The following is a 21,207-nucleotide window of genomic DNA, read 5'->3' as shown; positions in this document are numbered from 1 at the left end:
AAAACCTTTGGTAGATAAACCAGCTAAAGAACTTAACCGTTCGGATCACAAGTTCACCAAAATTGAACTTGGTAAAAAATTAGGGCCGGGGTGTTTGTAGGATGCTTAATGTGCACTTGCCAATGTGTCAAATGAAATCATGAGCTATGGGAGAAGAAGAATCAGCTTAAGCAAGAAGTTGCTCGTATAAATGAGGTCATTCGCCATCAGTCTTCATAGCATGCAGTCACCGGGAAAAATGGATAATTGAAGCAACAGAGATTTGGTTTGAAGAGGTAGTCTCTGAAGGAGTTCGGGCCATTAAAGATACGGTCAAAGTTCTTGAGCGTATGTATCAAATGTATTATTACATGACCTAATTGCATCTTTTAAACAAGAAGTCAAACCTTGAAAGAGATTTTGTGTGATTGGGATCAAATGGCTAATGCTGATCTAGACGACATGATTGCATGTGAGGTCGTTCCATCTTAAAAAATGTTCTACAGATGTCAAGGACTCATGGGTCACAAATAAGAGACATTGGAAAAACTTATTAGAAGACTGTCAATCAATTCAAACAGAGATCATGTGCAATTTGTAACAAATGGGATGCAATGTCCTTACTTAACATGACAACTTGGTCATAGAGGAAGAAATAACCTCAGGGTATACAATTAGAGTTAATGCCGATCTTGATTTTGAAGAGTTTGGATCACACACAATGAATAGGTTTGCTGCATAAAAATCAATTGCAAAGCGCTTATGGGATTCTCTTTCGCCAAATTACAAGGTTGTGAAATCAACATATGCCGATGTAGTTAGAATTGAAGCTATATCAAAGACAATGGAAATCTCAAATCTTCTTATAGTGCATGACGCCAAGTACAAGGACCTTTAGAGCAATCCCTAGGATTGTTTCAACTTTTTGCGTCTTCTTTCTTTGCTTTTCATGTTTGTAGTTGGAGAGGATGAAATGCATGAGATGCAATTACATGTAATTTGATTGCATATTTATGACATGTAATCCAATAATTCCGCTCACCTAGTTTGACCAGGTCAAAGTTGGTGGAGTTGCTCCCACTTTTTCCTCATTTCTCTCTCTTTTTTTCCTATAAAAGGAGTGTCTCTCTCATTGTAAAAACTATCTTTCATCGTGTGCAAGAAAGCTCTGAAGAAATTGTGCAAGCATAACTTTGATTGTGTAGTACTATTTTGGATAAAAAGTGAATACAAATAAACAATTGAAGCTGAATTTTGATTGAGTGCAATTGTGATGAGTGCATTTGACTATAATTTGTGTCTGTCTTCTTTGATTCATGTTATTGTTGTATAGTTTAAATAATTGAGCATAAAGAGTTGAGAAACAATCGGATTTGAAGCTTTGACTGGGAACAATTGAGGTGATACATAGACTAGGAGCTTTGATTGTAGCTCTTATTACTTTCTCAATTCACAAAAATAGTTAGAATTCTTTACTTATGGAAGTCTTTGAGCCCCAATAGTAAAGGTTATTCTTATAGAATAGATGTAAAACGGACTTATAGCCAAACTGGTACGTTTTCAACTAGCCTTTGAGTTAGTGTTGGTTTATTGGTATCAACGTTTCCAACTTTTAGATAGAAGTGTAGTTAGAGATTTCATCTTGCCCATTACTTGCTTTGTAGGTAAGTGGATTCCTACCTGAAAGTTAAGAGGAAAGAATACTAGTAATACCCTTTCAAAATCTCTTAACTTCTTTCTTACCTTGACTTGATCCAACGAACAGTGAGAAGGGGGAGCCTTCCCTTTAAGGTAGGAGAGACTCTGTCTCATATGCTATGGCTGGTCTACCTATTTTGCGATTGGATTTTAACAAACTATCGGTTGCAAAATATCCACGCAACACTACACACTCATAATTATATAATAGACTATTTGCAAGGTGGTTGCAAAGTTTGAAAAGTGCATTACAAACCTAGAACATGCATTTTTATGTCATTTTGTGGTAATACGTCAGTGTTGGATTGGTCTTGGGTTAATTTGGGTCTTTTGCGGAAGATAGGGTGAATATTGGAGGTTACATCAAGGTACCATCTTACTGTAACAAACCTTTATTATGATCGAAATTGTATAGCAGATCTTTTTGTGTTAATATTAGCCCATTTACAATGATTGGAGGTGTAGTTTCAAAATTCAATGATAGTAATATGTTTCAATTTGGAAGGTGGGTTGTTCTTTTTGCTATTGGCAATGAATTTTGAATCATGTTCTTGGGTTTATTTCAAAATTTTATGTTATTATTTTAATATTATATGCACATTGATAATAATTCCAAATCTTGAATGCATATTGAGCATTGAGTTTGACTTATTGCATGTTAAGGTTCTATGATGTTTAAATGACATGGTTTATCCATGTTTTCATATGAATATCATGTGTCAATGCAAATCTCCCTATATATTTTATATTTTCCCTATATTTACATAGCTGCCCCCTTTCCATCCCCAGACTTGGCAAAAAAATTTGCTGTCCTGGAAACTCATCCCCCCGCTGCCTGCTGTCCCCATCCTGGAAACTTGTGGTAGCACCAGTTGGAACTAGAAGTTTATCATTTGCAATTTGTCATTCTATGATTTATGAGCTTCTTGTTCATATTTAATGTTTGCCTTCTCTGTTATGCTTCTAAACATTCAGCATATATATTATTATAAACATATTGCAAATTTGAAACTAAACATAATAAATCACATCTACAAACTTGATCATTGTTCTTGTTTTGAAAACTCAATGTCTTGACTCATGACTCATATTTTCAGATTTTCTAGAAAATATTAATTAGAGTAACTATTTTATTAATATACCCAAGTACTCCCCCCATCCCCTATGTTGATAAATAGCTGTACCCATACCTAAAGTACTCAAGTACCCTCCTCTTCATACAATTTTGTTATTTAAACTCTTCCTTTAAGGTCACAAAATCTTGGAGTCAATGTGTCTTGTATCATAAGCTCTTGAAATCTCAATATTTAATTTTAACAATGACAACTAAGTCTGCAAATAAATTATAACAGATAGGTACAAACCCAAGGTGACCATGCTCACTTCATCCTTTTGTATATTAGGATTTTAATAGTGTAACACCAACATGGGTACGTCCGGATGAGTTTTTGGGATGGGGGCACAAAGGGCCTCACTTTTGGGATGACAATAGGGGGTGAGGGCGAGGGGGGTGTTGACTTATAGAACTTGAAATACTAGTTATAAAATGATGTTTTAGTATAACATACCAAATCAAAATACTTGCACACAACGAAATTGCAAAACAAGCTAGAACCATTGAACATTCGACATGGTAACAAAGTACATACCCAATAGTAACATTAAAAAATCAAAATTCACGTAGAAATGCAATTACCTATCCTAGTGCTAGCATGGTTATGAAACGATGGAGGTGGGGGTAGTCGAGTACTCCAAGTACTTGGTGTGGGAACGTACCAAGGAAGAGTACTTCAAGGTTTTGGGGGGTGTGCAATGCCCTGAGTTTTATTGGATTTTAACAATGATGAGGTGTTCCGGTGACTCTCTTTTATGTGTTTTGTTGGCTAAAATTTTTGTAAGTCACTGACCACAACTTACAAAATCATGACTTTAGGCAACGTTTCATGAGATTTCTCAATCCTCTCAGCAATAGGGGAGGCTCCAATAGAAACTTAACTGGAAATTACAAAAAGGGTGGTTTTCTTAATCAATTTCTCTTTTTATAGATTTTATTTCCAAGCAACTATGACTTTCAAACTTAACAAAATGGTCCTATTGCTACAATAATGCCGGTGGAGGGTTGATGTAAGAACAACACGAACGACAGCAGTTTACTTAAATATTTTTGTGAAGCAAATACAAGAACCCAAAGTCTCCTGCGCATGTCTTGAATGAGGATTTAAGAAGAATAACATGTATAAAGTGTAAATTGTGATATACAAGGATGTATAATTCAAAAATAGCTAGCAAAGCACAATTGCTTATTTAAAATAATAAGTTCATCTATTCTGCCCCATTTCAATAAAAAATTTGATTCTTAAACTGTGTTTAAAGGATGCAAGATACAAAACTACATTGACCGTCAGGAGATACTAAAAGAATCTGAAGATATCTGTATAAATCATCTTTTTTGTTTTGACATTTTGTATTATGCATTTAAAAAAATCTGAAAATAGCAGCATACAATTTAACTTTTAGGTTTCTTGTGCTTTTACATTCTATTTAAATGGTTAAATTTACCAGTCTTCTTGCATGTTAGTCTTCATTGAAATTTTCTTAAGAGCATTGCATACACATATTCAATTGCTTAATTCCACCCGGGTCATGTACATAATGTTTCTGTAAAGTCCATAACATACTGTTTCTGTAAATCCCATTGCAAACTGTTTCTGTTTGAAATAAAATTTCTTTTATGGACATAGGGTCAATATAGGTCTTGTTTTCTTGATGAGCAGGGTGATATGGTTTACATAGAAGTACAGTGCAATTAATTAGGAGGTGGTGAAATTTCTACACAATCGGATTATATAAAAGCATTTTAATATTGATGCTGCAGCTTCTTAGATACTTTTATTACAATACTTCTGGTTTTTCTCTCTAACATAGGCAATCCAGTATATGTTTAATATGAATTTCACTTTTGCATTTCTATGTTCTTGTACTCATTGTGTGAGGATGATTCAGTTGAAATTATGTCAAATTTCAGTCAATTTTTTTAATCATGTTTCTCAACCATATTAATGAATGAGATGAGAGTAATTTTTCCTTTGCAGTGCTGTATTTGGGACAGAGATTTGGCCTGCAGCTGAATATGGCCGCACAATGTACACTATACGTCAACGAGTTGGGCCATTATACATGAAAATGCAGAAACGCTACGGTTAGTTTCCTGGACCTTTTGTAATTCATATATTGAAAATATTATTGTTATTGTTTTGAGATATACTTGTATTTTCTAATTTCTCCCATTTTCAAGATGCACATTTGTACCGAGAATAACTGTTCAGAGGTACCTTTTTTATGTTAAACATTCTACATTTATTTATACAGTTTAGGAGCTATCACGCTCATTGTTTTGATGGCATTTTGAACATTTCAAAGAGTCCATGTGAGAAAAATATGTATAGGCAATGACTTGATTGGTTGCTAAGTTAATATCTGTAATATCTGCTCATCCTTATCTGTTTCTCCTATCGCAGCTCTGTAGAACCTTCTTTACCTCAAAAACATGAGGTGTCAGTGTAGAAAAGTTTCCTTTTTTGTCCTTTGACTATATGATTTGTTTTTTGGTATACCAATCTGCATACAAATGGATGATGGGAACAATGTAATTCAGAAACTATGATAAAAGATGAGTTTCAAATGAGGCATAAGAAATCTGGAGAAATACAACAAAATGATTTAAATAAATTGTTCTTGCCAAAAAGTGAGGGAATTATCAAATGAGTGGAAAAATTTCAAAAGAGAACTTTCTCTCGCAAAGGTCTGTTTGTTCTCAAAGGGGAAATAACACATTTATTGCATGGAGATCTTCTTGATTACCGAGGACCAAGACACCATGATAAAAGAAAAGGTTCAAATGAGACATAAGAAATCTGAATTACCAAACGAAGAGAAAAATTTCAAAAGGGGAAATTTTCTCTTACAAAGATCTGTTTGTTCTCAAAGGGGAAGTAATCCATTTATTTCAAGGATACTTTCTTGATTACCAAGGAACACGATGTCCCTTGGTGTGCTGGTTGTTGCTTGAGATTGTCACTCACTTACTTTCCACAATATTGTTTATTATGCTCATATTGCAACGATTGAGAAGTTTAGTAGGTTCAAGTTGGTAAAGTGGTTCAAAAATTTGAATTTTTAACAAGGCTTTGGAAAATATTGGAGGCCATACAACTTACAAAGTTACACAAAATTCATAGCTAAATCGATTTTATTAAGTAGAGGAGATGAAAATAGATTTACAAAGATGATCTTTCTGAAAGAAATAATTGTGAACTAAAGACGAAAATAGAAACTACCTAATAAACTAAAGACTAACTAAGATGACCATTAAAGATATTCTAATACCCTCCTTTAATGGTCAATATCTAATTGTTGTCTTTTGGTAACAAATTGTGCAAAAGATTCTTCTGCTGCTGAGACTCTTTAATTTACAAAATATCAATGACCAAGAAGCCAAAATTTGTCCAAAAAAGAACATAGAAGGGTGCCGCCTTCTTTAGAAAGGTTTGCAAAATGGGGCAATAGCCTACTACTGACTTTGCCATTGAGATGAGTCTGCTACAAATCCTCCTAGAATCAACAAATCTTTTGACTAGAAATAAAAATAAATCCAACTTGATGTTGGATAACAGAGTCACCCTTCCTTGTAGCCAGAGACATATTGAGAATAACCATAGTAACATGGGGATGTTTCCCCCCCCTTTTCGGCCCACGTCTTGGAGACTTGGATGCATTGGGGACTTGGGGACTCCGTCCCTCTGTCCCTAGCGGCACCACAGATTCTGCCACCTTCGTCGAGGATGGGGGACATCCCGATGTTGACTATTTTCTGATTTGACTATTTATGTTCAATGTTCGATGTTCCAATTCAATTGAATGTTCAAGTATTTTCTCTTTTACGTCTTTGTATCTTATATTGCAATACATTTTTTCATAACTAGCATTTAAAGTACCATATGCATATATATACACACCCCCTCCTGTCCCCTGCCACTGTCCCCCTGTCGTCCCCCCACCATCCCCAAATTAAGGTTCCTTTGTCCCACCATCCCAGAAACTTGTCCCCCTATACTGCTGTTCCCCTGTCCCCCATGGTGGTGTAACTATGAGAATAACTTACATGATTTTGAAGAAAAATTGACAAACCCTCCAAACATTGTAGATGAGTAGGATGTCTCGAAATAGATTGCAAGATAGTATGCTTTGAAGTTTACAAGGAATTGTTTTTGAAGCGAAAAAATTATGAAAAATCAACACAATTTTTGAGGTGAAAAACTGATGAAAACCCAACATGAATTTTGAGATGAGAAATCAGTCAAAACCAAATAGAATCCAAGACATGGATAGTAGAATACAAAACTTCATTTTTGAAGAAAAATGGTAAAATCCAATAGATAATTTGTAGAAAAAAAATATTAAAATCTCATTAGAGAATTTTGAAGGGAATTTTATTAATAAAAACTCATTAGTTAAATTTTGAGGAAAAAATTATAAACCCATAGAGAAACCTTCATGCAGAAAAACATGAGACTTCGCATGGTAAAACAACACATGCAAGAACATCAACTCACAAAAAGTACATGCAAGTACATGAACAAACATGCAAGTACATGCAACCCTTGAAAATCAAAGACTTTTGCTCAAACTAAGAAATCGCACAATCAAAACCCTAATGAGGCTTGTGGTTTTCAACAAAAAATTTCAAAGACGAACTACAATTTTTCATAAAATAGCTCCAACAATTTTTATTTCAAAAAATGGGAAAACAAATTTCTGGAAAACTATCCAAAACAAAAGAGGCTCGAATTCTTCCCAAAAATATCGTCAAATTTTATGAAATCCCATCGACCCTTTCTAATACCTTGTTATGGTAAATCGATGTTGTTGTTGTTGTTACTAAACAGAGGAGATGCAAACTCCTTATATAGATTTAAAAAGACAATGTTTCTAAAATAAACAATTGTAAACTAAAGGTGAAAATAGAAACTACCTAATAAACTAATGACTAACTACGAACTAACTACGATGATCATCAAGGTAAGATTATAACATTCTAATAAGAACCTTATAAATAAAATACAAAAAATAATGTAAAAGAGACATTTCAATGTGCAATGTTTGCGATAATTTAAAATTTGATGCATTATATTTTCATACGTTTCTCAAAGTATGTGATCTCTTGTATGTACATATTCTAGGTCCTAGGGTTTCTAAGCTTTAAATGATAATCAGTTTATCGTCAAAAGCAAAAAGCTTGTTCAATCATATAACTTGTGACTATTAACACAAGAACTGCCAATGTCCCAATATAATGCGTCTACACTACCACTAAAATAACACTGATGTTACAGTATATATTTGTTGTTTTTAAAGCATGTGAAATGGTGAGGAGCTAAAAATGAGACATCATTTGGAAATGAAAATGGAGTTATTAGGTAAACAATGAAGGAAACTATGATCAAAATCTCAATTAGGCATCACTAGGTTCAGTCAAATAGCTTCAACCGTCTAGAAATATTAGAGGTTGACAAAAACCCAATAGGTTTGGCTGAACCTTGTTATTGATTAATATAAAATGGCATCCCAAAAATGGTTTTTATATTTAGAGGTTGTCTCTCCTATAAAATTTGATGTGTTACCTATTTATAGAAATCCAAAAATACTTTTTAATTTTTAGAGGGTGTCTCCTATAAAATTTGACATGTCACTGACTTTGAGCCTAAGAAAAGCTATTTAATTTCACATTCTATAAAACATATTATTATGTTCCAACCAACCCATTCCAACAATAGCATCATATTACTCCAAGTTTAATGATTTTGGAATTTTTTGGGATCTGGGCTCACAAAAATAATATGTTAGACTTAGGTAACAAATTTGGATGTTGTTTTGATAGCACTAAGCATATATCACTACCTTATACAAGCAATTAACTAGACTTACATAATTCAAGGACAATACATGCAACAACCATGTATCATCATGTTTCATCCTTCATTTGAAAAAGATTTTTTTTTTTTTCCAAGTTCATAGTGTTCCATCTATTTCAAATGATTATACTGGTTAATTTTTGAAGTCTTGTTTTAACTAGAGATAACCACAATCGACTCCTTAAATCCTGATATTCAATGTGTATAATTTTCAATTTGCTTACAATGTATAGGTTAGCTTATTTTGATTAATAATTTTGTTTGTCAAAACTTTATTTGATATTTAATAAGATGTAGATTAATATGTATTTCTATATTTTATATTCACTACTAACATGTCTACTAACTTTAAAATACATTTTCGACCATTAACAGGAGTATTTAAGTCTTTCCTCGAACTTTATGCACCTTTGTTGTTTTGAACTTGTTGTCTCGTATTTTGTCATTCACAAAATGGAGGTAACAGTATGAAACTTTTCCAATTGAGTTTTGCGTTTCTATGAGATAATTCACTATTTGATTGGCCAAGATTGATTAAATCATCGGTTCCCAATTCCTATAATGAATCCTTTTACTGAAGGCTCTTGTAAGGTCTTTTTTGTTTTTTCAGTTTGTTAGCCTATACTTGATTTTTGAGTCCTTAAAAGTCCTTTTTGCATTTTTTAGTGTTTGTTTAGATTGTTCGTCTTTTTGTTTCCTTCAATCTCTTGCTTTCGGTTTTCTTTCAATTCGATATCTCTTAGGACTTAATCAGAGTTATCAGTCAAAAGATATCAAGTTTTAAGTGCCTAAAAAGTGGGTTTTCCAAGTTCAATTGCACATTTAAAATATTGGCCTTATATTCTAATGTTGAATTGCATTCATTGAAAAATATAACTTAAAATGACTTTATGTTATGTTTTTGGGTGGATATTTTGCAACCGACAATTTGTTAAAATCCAATTGCGAAATAGGTAGACTAGCCACATCGTATGGAACAGAGTCTCTCCTACCTTAAGGGAAGGCTCCCCCTTCTCACCGTTCCTTAGATCAACTTAAGGTAAGCAAAAAGTTGAGAGATTTTGAAAAGTATGGCCAATATTGTTTCCTCTTATCTTTTAGAAAAGAATCCACTTACCCATGAAGCGAGTAATGGGCAAGATGAAATCTCTAACTACACTTCTATCTAATAGCTGAAAACGGTGACATCGATAAACCAACACCAACTCAAAGTCTGATTGAAAACGTACCGGTTTGGCTGTAGGTCCTATTTTAATTTATTCTATAATAATAACCTCTACCATTGGGGTGCAAAGACTTCCAAAAGTAGGGAATTCTAATTATTATTGTGAATTGAGATGGCAATACAACCTACATTCAAAGCTTCTAGTTTATGTATTACCACAACCGCTCCCAGTCAAAGCTTTGACTCTGATTGTTTCTTAACTCACTATGAGTATGATTAAACACACAATAATAACATAAAATCAAGGACAATAGGTACAAATTATAGTAAAGCTTCTAATTTGTGCTATCACAATTGCTTCCAGTCAAAGCTTCGAATCCAATTGCTTCTTTTATTCACTTTTCTCCCAAATTGGTACTACACAATCAAAGTTATGATGCTTGCACAAGTTTAGTAAAACTTTCTTGCATCTAACAAAAGATGATTTTTACAATGAGAGGACACTCCTTTATATAGGCAAAGGAGTTGAGAAAAAAATGGAGGAAAAAGTGGGAGCAACTCAACCAACTTTGACGCGGTCAAACTAGGCGAGAGAAGTTATTGGATTACATGTCATAAGGATATGCAATCAAATTACATGTAATTACATAACTTCATGCAATTCATCCTCCCCACCTACAAACATGAAAAACACTTGAACAAAATGTTGAGGTTGTTGACTATAAATGAATCAATCTTGTAGATTGTCGGCAAAGCCTTGTACTTGATGCGATCCCAGATGATCATAGGATCTGGAGTTCTTGCATTTTGTGCCATTGCATTCACCTTGATAACCATGGTGTTGCATCTTTTGATAGCCTTTGACTCTCTTTGATGAATTGCCCATTGTCATTTGAAAACTTGGTGTGATTAAGCTTTTTCTCATTCGAGTTTTTGTGAATTCTCCTTTGTAGATTGGCACATTCTGGAGTCTCAAACACTTCGAAAACCTTCTCGATGGTGTTCGGATGCAAACTCGGAATAACTTTCCATCATCACCTTTAACTTTATTTTACCTTTTTGAAGTAAAGTACTTGATGCATTCCCACACGAACTCAGGTTCTTGGACAACCATTGGGAAAATGGAGACCAAATGAATTACTGCTTCTTGAGGATCAAAACATATCTTCTAAATGAGATGTCTTTGTTCTTTGAAGAAGTTTTGTCATATCTTGAAGAGTCCACCGCAATGTGAAGATGAAAACATCTTCCAATGAGATTGGATCCATGAAAACTTTGGGATTTAAGTTACAATGGCGAATCCATGAGAGATGAGTGTTTGAAGTATGGATTAGATATTTATGGAACACATATGATGGCTGGAAATGAACCATAAAGCATATGTATTTGGGTGAAAAGGGCCAAAATTAGACTCTTAAGGGTGGATTGTAGGTTGGAAATTATGGGCTTTTGTGGGTATGGCCAAGAATGCAAGTTGGGATGCATATGGATGTGTGCAAATGGCGACTTTGGTGTTTAGAAGTGTGACCTTTTACCAAATCGGGTTCTGTAGATGTAATTATATGTAAAGTAATTTACATGTAATTGTGACGATGTAAAAATGTAATCAGGTTCGAAGGATGTAATTACATTTCAATGGGTTTGAAGGATGGAATTACACGTAAATGCGGATGTAAATTTGGATGGATGATGGAATCACATGTAAATGCTCTTGGAATGTAATTGCATATATTGGGAAATGGACGTAATATGCTTTGACATGTGTTGGTGAAATATGGAAAGATGTGATGCATTTGCATGGAAAGGTGGAAAGTGAAAAGGTGTGATATGCTCTTGCATTCTTGGGAAAGAATCCTCAACCTTTCCGAAAAAACGAAATCAAAACAGCAAGTAAACAACAAGCAAAAATATGCACAAAGCAAAAAACATACTTTTGGTTTTTGACTCAAACATGACAAAATATCAAGTTGCTCTCAATTTTGAATTTTGAATTTGGGAAAATTCCAAGCATTTGAAAATGGAAGCTTTCATCTAATTTAAAGAAAAATTGCAAAATACATGACATATCTTTGAATAAGTGTACAATGATAAGTCAAAATATGCAACAAAATAGCAATGGTTTGAAAACGTTTACTTGGAGCTCAAAGAGCCAAATGTGGAAGATTAAGAAGTTGGTATTGAGGTCTTTCCTCCAAATTCGAATATTCCAAACAACTTTTCACTATTTCGAAGTTGCAAATGCATAATGAAAACACTTGGTTGTTTTTGTATATGATGATGCAAATACAAGTCACAAACTCTTCAAAATGCAAAAATGTTTTTGCATGGAATGTGTTCTCAAGGCATTTTTAATAAAAAATGTGCCCTTATCATGTCAAAACATGGGTTGTTTTTGATGGAAAAGGGCAAAAACATGATCTTCATGTACCAAACAAACATTCAAATGCAAAAATGCCTTCCTCCAATGCACATTCATGACCTAGAAACGTTGATTTCTGGGCCTTTTTGCAAAAGACATGCCCTTCTTGTGCAAAGACATGGGTTTTTGTCTTAGAAATGCAAACAATGTGAACCCCAGATGCAAGAAGTGGCCTTCAAACACAAAAAAGTGGCCATTAAGAGTAAAAGCGTGACCTTCAAAATAGATTTCTGGGCGTTTTTGATCAAAATGTGCCCTATAAATGCATGGTCTTGAAGCGTCTTTGAAAAGGAATATTCAAAATGGGTTCTCCACAGTCATTTGCATATGTTTGAATGCTTGGTCAGACTCTAAACATGTATTTACATGTTTTATTTCCTCTTTGAAAACCAACGTTTGGTTGTAGATGCATAATCAGACACTAATCATGCATTTACGCATGTTATTTCCTCTTGCATTTTCATGTTAAAGTCAAACACATTTTCCTAATGTAAAATCATTCCCTAAGTGCTATTGATATGTTATTTTGCTTCTAAGTGCAAATCACACACTAGAAGAGGCATTGCATATTATATGTTAGCTTGGGAAAGTCATTTACATGCAAATCACGTTCTAGAAAGCCCATTGCATATGTTTTAAGTGCAAATTCGCAGTCTAAATGGGGCATTACATGTTTTAAAATACATGCCTTTTGGTCTTCTATGCAAATCGCACTCTCCATGTTTTAACATATGCAATCTGTAATATGCACTTGATAATTTTGGCCTTGGAAGGCAAAATCGTAGACTCCAAATGCATTTACATGTTATACTTAACATGTAAAACACCAAGTTCATGCAAATTGCATTCTTGGAGGTATGTTACATGTTTTTAAAACATGTTTTAAGTGTTTAAAAATGCCTTTCTAGTGCAAATCACACTCTTGGAGGCCCTTAACATGTAAACATGTAAATGGGTTGAAAGTTGCATTTACAAAACTTAATTGATCAATTAAGTACAAGTTTAATTTATTTTTGAGAAAATATCACTTAATTGGGGCAAACATAACATTTACACTATATAGTTAATATATTATGTGCAAAAATAATTCAAAAAACAAGTTTAACTTAGATGTTTTGAAATAAAACATAAAGTAACTCAAAAATAATTCAAACTATATTGTTGATAGAGTCACTTAAGTGAAAAATTAAAAAACAACTCAACGTGAAAATATAACATAAAGTGCTCTATAGTCACTTAAGTGATAAATTTAAGTGATTAAGTAATTTAAAAACATAACATAAAGTGAATTTATGTTATATTTTTCAAAAAGTGAATGTCAACATTAAAATATAACATGATATTTTAAATATGCAATTACATCTGGAGAGTCCACCTGTTGGGCACTTAAATGGTCATATCTTTTGATAGCCAAGTCCGATTAAGCCTTGAGATATACTGATTCAATGGGAAAACTAAAAGAAAGGGTTTTAAGAAAACCAAAAGATCAAAAGCAAACAAACACACTCAAAAAAGTGAAAAATGACATTGAAGTTTTCAAAAATCAAGCACATCCTTAATAAAATGAAAAACAAAAAGGACTTGACGAAAACCTTCAGTAAAAGGATTCATTATACAAATCGGGGTTGATTGATTGATCAATGTTAGCCAATTAAATAATGAACTATCTCAGAGAAATGTCAAACTAAGTTGGGAGTCTCATACTGTTACCTACATTTTGTGGTGACAAAATGCAGGACACCAATGTTTTTAAGTTACTTTATCACTTAAGTGATTAAAGACTAAAGTCATTACAATGCACTTTATGTTATAATTTAATGCTGAGTTACTTTTTAATTTTTCACTTAAGTGACTTTATGTGCTTTAAAGTTTATAGTCTAATTTAATGTTGAGATTTACTTTAATGTTTTATTTTAAAACATTTTAGTGAAATGTTACTTTTTAAACATATTTGCACATAATATGTAAAATATAGTGTAATTATGATATTTGACCCCTTTAAGTGATATTTGCTCGATAAATCAATTAGATGTGCTAAATAGAAAACTTAAGTGATGCAACTCCATTACATGTTAGTCATAAAAAATGAAATACATGTAAATTCATCTAGAGTGCGATTTTGGCTTGGATATATAAATGCATGTAAATGCACTGCGTATTGTAAACATGCAATCACTCCTAGAGAGTGCATCTTGGCTTGGAGGTAGAGTTTTGGTCAAAATACATGTAAGTGCATAACGCGTAAATGCAAGATGAGAAAACATGACATGCAATGGGTCCTAACCCTAATTTTGGTCTATAGATGGATTTAATGGCTTTGTCTTGCACATTATAAACTTGCATTTGATCATTCTAAAACTGATTTTGCATTTGCATCGAAAAACATCACATGTAATGACATGTAGAGAGAGTGATTTCCTTCTAAGTGACAATAATTAACATGTAAAAGGGTTTGGAGATCCCAATTTTATTTGTAGTATGGCTTACATGCATCCATGTTGCATATTTAAACATGCGTTTGCATGTGGAAACCCTAATTTTGGCCTTCAAAAACACCCAAACACGTCTTCTCTTTGCATAATTAAAACATGCAAATGCCCTTGGAGAGTGTGATTTTCCTCTTGCACTAAAAACACTGCATGTAAATGCCTATGTGGAACTTGTTCTTGCTTTGCATGCAATTACACAACATGCATCTGGTCTCCAAGAGTTCATTTTCGCTCTCCAAGGGAAATTGTTTGGACTTGAGCAATACAAATACACATTTTAAAACATGTGAAGAGGCTTGGAGAACCCGATTTGCATTGAAGGCATGCATTTCCATCAAAAATGTTACATGTAAATGCCTTTGGAGAATGCGATTTGGGTTGCAATACAAAAAGCTTGCATATACTTTGCATTTTCTCTTCATGCGTTTGAAGTTAGAGACCTTGATTTGCTGCCCCAAATCGAAAAATGTTGATGCAATAGGGCTTTCTAACCCCAATTTTGCATAAAACGTTGGAAGGAAGGAGTCTCTTGAAGTATTTATGTCAACTACATGTACATGCGTTTTCCCTTGGAAACCATGATTTGCCTTGTATATGCACTCTCAAATATGGAAATCATTTCCATAATTGCGATCTGCACTTAGGAAGACATTTGCAATCACATTGGCAATACAATGCACATGCATTTGCATCTTACAACTATGATTTGAAGCAAAAGTTTGAATATTTCAAAGATATTTGGTTACCATATGCAAATGCACTTGGAGAACTTGATTTTGGAGAAAACAAGTTCATCCTTACTTCCCTTTCTTCCAGATTTTGCTCATTGATCTTCAGGTAAGTGTGAGGATTCGATTTTGCTTGCATTTCTTGCTTCTTTTGCTAATTTGCTGCATTCTTTGGCTCTTTGTTGTCCATTTGTTCAAATGCAGCCCTAGTTTTTTGCATTAAGTTATTAAATAAACTTGAAATCTTTATCTTTGTTGCAAATGCAAAGCTCTTTCATCTCAAAAATGAAGTTTTATGCAAAGTGAAGTTTTGGAGTTTGTCAAGATTTGAGTCAAAGCAAGAGATATGTTTTCCTTTTGTTTTTAGGTTTTTGTATATATTTTGTTGCTTGTTTTGGTTTGTTTTTGGAGAAAAGTTGGAGATCTTCCTTGAAGAATACAATTACATTTTCATGCTTTCACCTTCCATTTTCATCCATCATCCAAACTCCATATTCCTACACATGTAATTGCATCTCCTAAATCTGACTTTGGTAAAAACTCACATTTTCAAATGCCAAAACAGTCATTTTGCACATATTATATGCTTCCAACTTGCATTCTTTGTCACCCAAAGCAAAAGCCTCATTTTGCCCACATGCAATCCACCATTTGAAACCTGATTTTGACAATTTTTGCCCAAAATACAAGTTGTCCTAAACATTTCCAGCCTTCCAAAGTCTTCAATAATTATCTAATCTATGCTTCAAACACTCATCCCTCATGGATCCGTTATTGTAACTCAAATCCCAAAGTTTTCATGAATATGATCTCATTGGAAAATGTTTTCATCTTCATGTTGTGGTGCACTCTTCAAGATATGTTAGAACTTCTTTAAAGAACACAACCATCCTCTGGAGAAAACTTTCTTTGGTTCTCAAGAAGCAATTATTCATGCGATCTCCACATTCAAAATGGCAGCCTTGGAACTTGACTTCGTGTGGGAATGCGACAAGCATTTTGCTCCCCCTTCCCCCCCCCCAAAAAAACAGTGAAAAATGCTGATGGGAAAGTTGTTCCGGGTTTTTACATCTAGACATCATTGAGAAGGTTTTCGAAGTGTCTAAAACTCCAAAATGTGCAAATTTGACAGAGAATAATTCACAACTATGGAATGAAGAAAAACTTGATTACATCAAGTTTTCAAATGACAACTGGCAATTCATCAAAGAGAATGCAGTGACGCGGAATACAGGAACTCCCGATTCAATGATCATTCATGATTACACCATCAAGTACAAGGCCTTCGCCTATAATCGACAAGATTGATTCATTTAGAATCAAAAGCTTCAACGTTTTCTTCAAGTGTTTTTCAGCTTTGTAGCTGTAGAAGATAGATTACATATAATTCAACTGCATGTAATTCGATTACACGAACGTTCAATCCATGTAATCCAAGAAATCTTCTTTCCTAGTTTGACCGAGTCAAGGTGGTTGATTTGCTCCCACCTTTTTTTTTCCTTTTTCTCACTCCTTTTTCCTATATAAGGAGTGCCCCCTTCATTTTAAAAATCATCTTTTATTTTATGCAAGAGAGCTTTGCCAAACTTGTGCAAGCATAACTTTGATTGTGTAGTACCAATTTGGAAGAAAAGTGAACATAAAGAAGCAATTGGATTCAAAGCTTTGACTAGAAGCAATTGTGATAGAGCAAATTAGAAGCTTTAATTGTGATTTGTGTCTATTGTTTTTGAGTCATGTTACTATTGTATGCTTATTAGAACAAGTGAGTAGAAGAAACAATTGGAGCTTAAGCTTTGACTTGGAGCAACTCTGGAAATATAAGACTAGAAGCTTTGGCTGTAGGTTATATTATTGTTTGATATTTAGTCACTTTGTTAAGTTTAAGTTGCTTTCATGTCTTTGAACTGAAATAACTTATAGGATTATAGCGTAGAAAATCCTCTACTTTCGAAAGTCTTTGTGCCCCCATAGTAGTGATTTACTTTTATAGTGTAGAACAACTGGACTTAGATCCAAGTGGCCTGCTTTCAATCGAACTTTGAATTGATGTTGGTTTATTGGTGTCATTGTTTCCAAGATAGAAGTGTAGTTTAGAGGCTCTTCTTGCCTATTAACAGCTCCATGAGTACGTGGATTCTTTCCTGAAACAAGAGGAAAGAATATTACTAACACCCTTCAAAGTACCTCTAACTTCTTGCTTACCTTGAGTTGATTCAAGGAACAATGAGAAGGGAGAGCCTTCCTTTTAAGGTAAGAGAGATTTTGTCTCACATGCTGTGGCTAGTCATCCTATTTTGTTTCTAAATTTTCCCAAACTGTTGGTTGCAAAATATCCACCTAATAGAACCTTTGCTCTCCTTACATGGAGATTGAAGATTTCATCAACCATACTCTAAAAGATAATATATATCGTTAATATCATAGAAAAATATAATATATGAATCATCCTATTCAAAACCTTTATATTCATATACACAGTAATAATATATGAATGCAAAATATTCACTCATAGAAGGAACATTAAGCTTTTGGAAATAAATAATATACAATTTGTGTTTCAATTGTGGTATATATATATTTTGACTGATGATGGGACGGAGCCGATATCAATATGGGATTGGAGTAACTCAAGACCTCCCAAATGAGAGGCTCGCAACTTACCGCTGCACTGTGGGATGTTCCTTATTTTAATTATTGAATATTAACTTTTATAAATCACACAAAATTTATCTCTCATACCTACATTTTACCTTTGTAACAATATTCTTAATTTTTCTCAAGCTTTTCAATATATCGCAGCTTCAAGTTAGAAGCAAGGCTCAACCCTATAATGGTTGCACTTGGGATTTATCTAATAATTATACAATTTAATTTTTTAACCATGTAGCTCAAATTTTCAACCTAACTTTTGGTTTTGTAATTTCAACTTTTTTATGATTTCATATTTAATGTCACATGCACTCGTTTTTAACACATGGTTAAATCTCTCTCTATCCTTTTTTCTTCTAAGTAAATTTCCTAAGTTTTATAACCTCTTAAACCTTCCATTCCTAATTCAATTTATCTTCTTTTCCATTTGACTTAATATTTGTGTTTAAATTTTAAAACATATATTTAGTTAATTAGATTTTTATATTTTAAAATGTTTACAAAAGGCTAATAAATATGAGTGGTGTAATTTTAAGGATGTTTTTGGACTCTAATATCAAATGTAATAATTCTTAGGTTGAAATTGAATGATGTATCCAACACAATATAATATATTTAGCTATACACGTTAAAAGAAATAATATTTGAACAAATATAAATCAACATTTATAATGTGAAATTCAATTAAACAAATAACAATAAGAGTTTATATCAATATTGTATCAAATTTGAAAATTCATATTTCAAATCAATTTGCAATTTATATTTAACTGAGACAACTCTGAAAATGATAATTCTAACGTTAGGAAACTTTAGTGTTTTTGGTCCTTCTAAGTTTAGGAGGATCTTAGCATTTTAGATCTTGTTTGTGTAATCAAATACATGTGGTCCACATTTTACGTTGATACACATGCATCACCATCTTGACTAAGACAATCTTGGGTGTACAATATACCCTAAATTGGATGCACACTATATACCCTTGCTCCTATGTCAATAGCTCTTTAAACCACTGTCTTCCTTGAGCAATTTTCATGCCTTTTCAAGTTCTCACATAATTTTTTATATAATATTATAAGAGGTAGTAAACTATACACCCTTTCAAAAAGAAGTAAATTCATTCTCTTTTCCTCTTATTTCTGAGGTCTTTTTCCTTGGATTGACAAGCACTTATTAACTACGTAACCCGGAGAGGCGTCCCCGCCCAAAAACATTGAGTTTCGGAAATGGGGACATCCCCCATGTCCCCAAAATCCCAGATTTGACAGGAAACGTCCCAGAGATGTAGGTATGACTGAGCAAAAATTTGGGGATGTACGACCCATCCTCGAGACGGAAGGGAATGTCATAAATGTCCCTTGACCATTCCGGGGACATCTGTCCATCCCTAGAGTTTTGGACATTAAAACAAAAAATAATAAAGGTTAAAATATAATTTTTTTGGCATGTAATTGGGCGTCCAGTTGGGCCCGTCTCCCCACTTGTCCTAAAAGGTAAAAAAGGACCACATTTGGCAAGGTTTGACACTTTTATTTGATTTGCATTTGTAGTTTGAGTTTGTAGCAGCAGGCTGGGGTTTTCATTTTGCAAGAAGAGTAGGTGATTTTTTTGATTCCAAGTGCTTGTGCAGGGGTTTGAGCTTCCTCTATTGTGCACCAAGTAAATATGAAAGTCTTTATGCGTACATTTTCCATTTCTTAAATAGATTTGTAGCTTGAAAGTGCCTGATTTTTTTCTTTTTTCTTTTCATTGTATTAGTTCATATTTTCATAGCATATTTAAATCTCAAAACTAAGCACAATGAGCAGTAGTGGAAGTAGTAGTAGTGAATATGTTGTGGGGGGTTATATTGCTAGTAGAGGGGAAAAAGTTGAGCCTTAAACAAATTTATTCAAATGCCCTTCCATCACCAAGGGAAAATATGCAAAGGTCCTTTCCATAGAAAAAAACTCTTCTCCAATATGTCACACCTAGGCAACAAAGTAAAAAGAATGCAAGAGGGACTAGGGTGTGGGATTGCCATGTTTGTCTTGATCATTTTAGGGGCAGCCAAGGGTTGAGTCACAATTTTTAGGTGTTGCATGCCATAGAGTCAAAGCTTGTCCCCAATTGACTGATGACGAAAGAATAAAATGCCAAAGATTACACTTAGAGGCTGAAATGAGGGGAAAATTTGACACTGACATCACCATTTGTTTACTCACGATCCTCTAGGAAAATATCATTCGCCATTGGTACTAGTGTCACCCCTACTGAGACTAGAGGGAAGAGGAAGATGGGTAGCGATGAGAAGGGTTTGGTGGAAAGTTTGTTTAATGCACAGACAAAGGAAGCTTGTGAGGCATCCATTGATAGATTCTTTATTGCTAATGACATCCCATTTCATGTAGCCTATTCTACTTATTTTGAACAAATGGTAAAAGATATATGAACTACGAATCCTTGATTTGTATCCCCTAGTGGGCATAAGCTACGATCCACCATCCTAGATAGTGAGTATTCTAAGATTGCTTTGTTGTTTGAGGATATGAAATGTACTTGGGTTAGCACGGGCTACTCTATTGTGATGGATGGGTGGACTAATGTTAGATATCGACCACTCATCAATATCATTGTTACATCCCTTGCTAGCTCTTATTTTCTAAAAGTCGTAGATTGCTTAGGATAGCATAAGGATGCAAAGTTCTAGTTCACCATTTTGAGGGATGTCATAGAGGAGGTTTCCTTGACTAATGTAGTACAGGGGATCACAAATCCTACATGTTTGTGCAAATCAATTGGTTTGATGGTAGAGGGTGCTTATATGCACATGGTTTGGACTCCTTGTGTTCATGCATTGAATGACATAGGGAAGATTGAATAGGTGAAACAGGTGGTGTTAGATGCTAGAGAAGTGCAAATGTTTATATGTAACCACCACACTTCACTTGCTATATTGAGGTCCTCTAAGGAGTTTTTTGAACCAACGGAGACAAGGTATGCTAATTTTAATTATGGTTTGGTTTACTTTATTTATTTGAATTTGAATTTTTTAATCATTGATAATTGTTACAAACTTACAAACTTACATGTGATGTGTTTAACGTTTAACTTTATTTTAATTTTT

General features: G+C 33.8%; 1 protein-coding gene across 1 annotated transcript in view; it reads left to right on the top strand.

Moving 5' to 3' along the window:
• The window catches only part of LOC149568204 (protein MET1, chloroplastic-like), a 118,003-nt gene that overhangs the window by 22,900 nt on the left and 73,896 nt on the right, over positions 1 to 21,207 (top strand). Inside the window, exon 2 of the mRNA XM_089821210.1 lies at positions 4,770 to 4,876. Coding sequence (XP_089677336.1) covers positions 4,770 to 4,876 — 107 coding nt within the window. The remainder of the gene's footprint in view (positions 1 to 4,769; positions 4,877 to 21,207) is intronic.

Source organism: Cupressus sempervirens, chromosome 3 (assembly GCF_028749045.1).
Source record: "Cupressus sempervirens isolate cs-2001-9-10 chromosome 3, ASM2874904v1, whole genome shotgun sequence".
NCBI lineage: Eukaryota > Viridiplantae > Streptophyta > Pinopsida > Cupressales > Cupressaceae > Cupressus > Cupressus sempervirens.
Note: the sequence above shows the minus strand (reverse complement) of the source record. Positions and strands in the feature narration are given on the sequence as shown.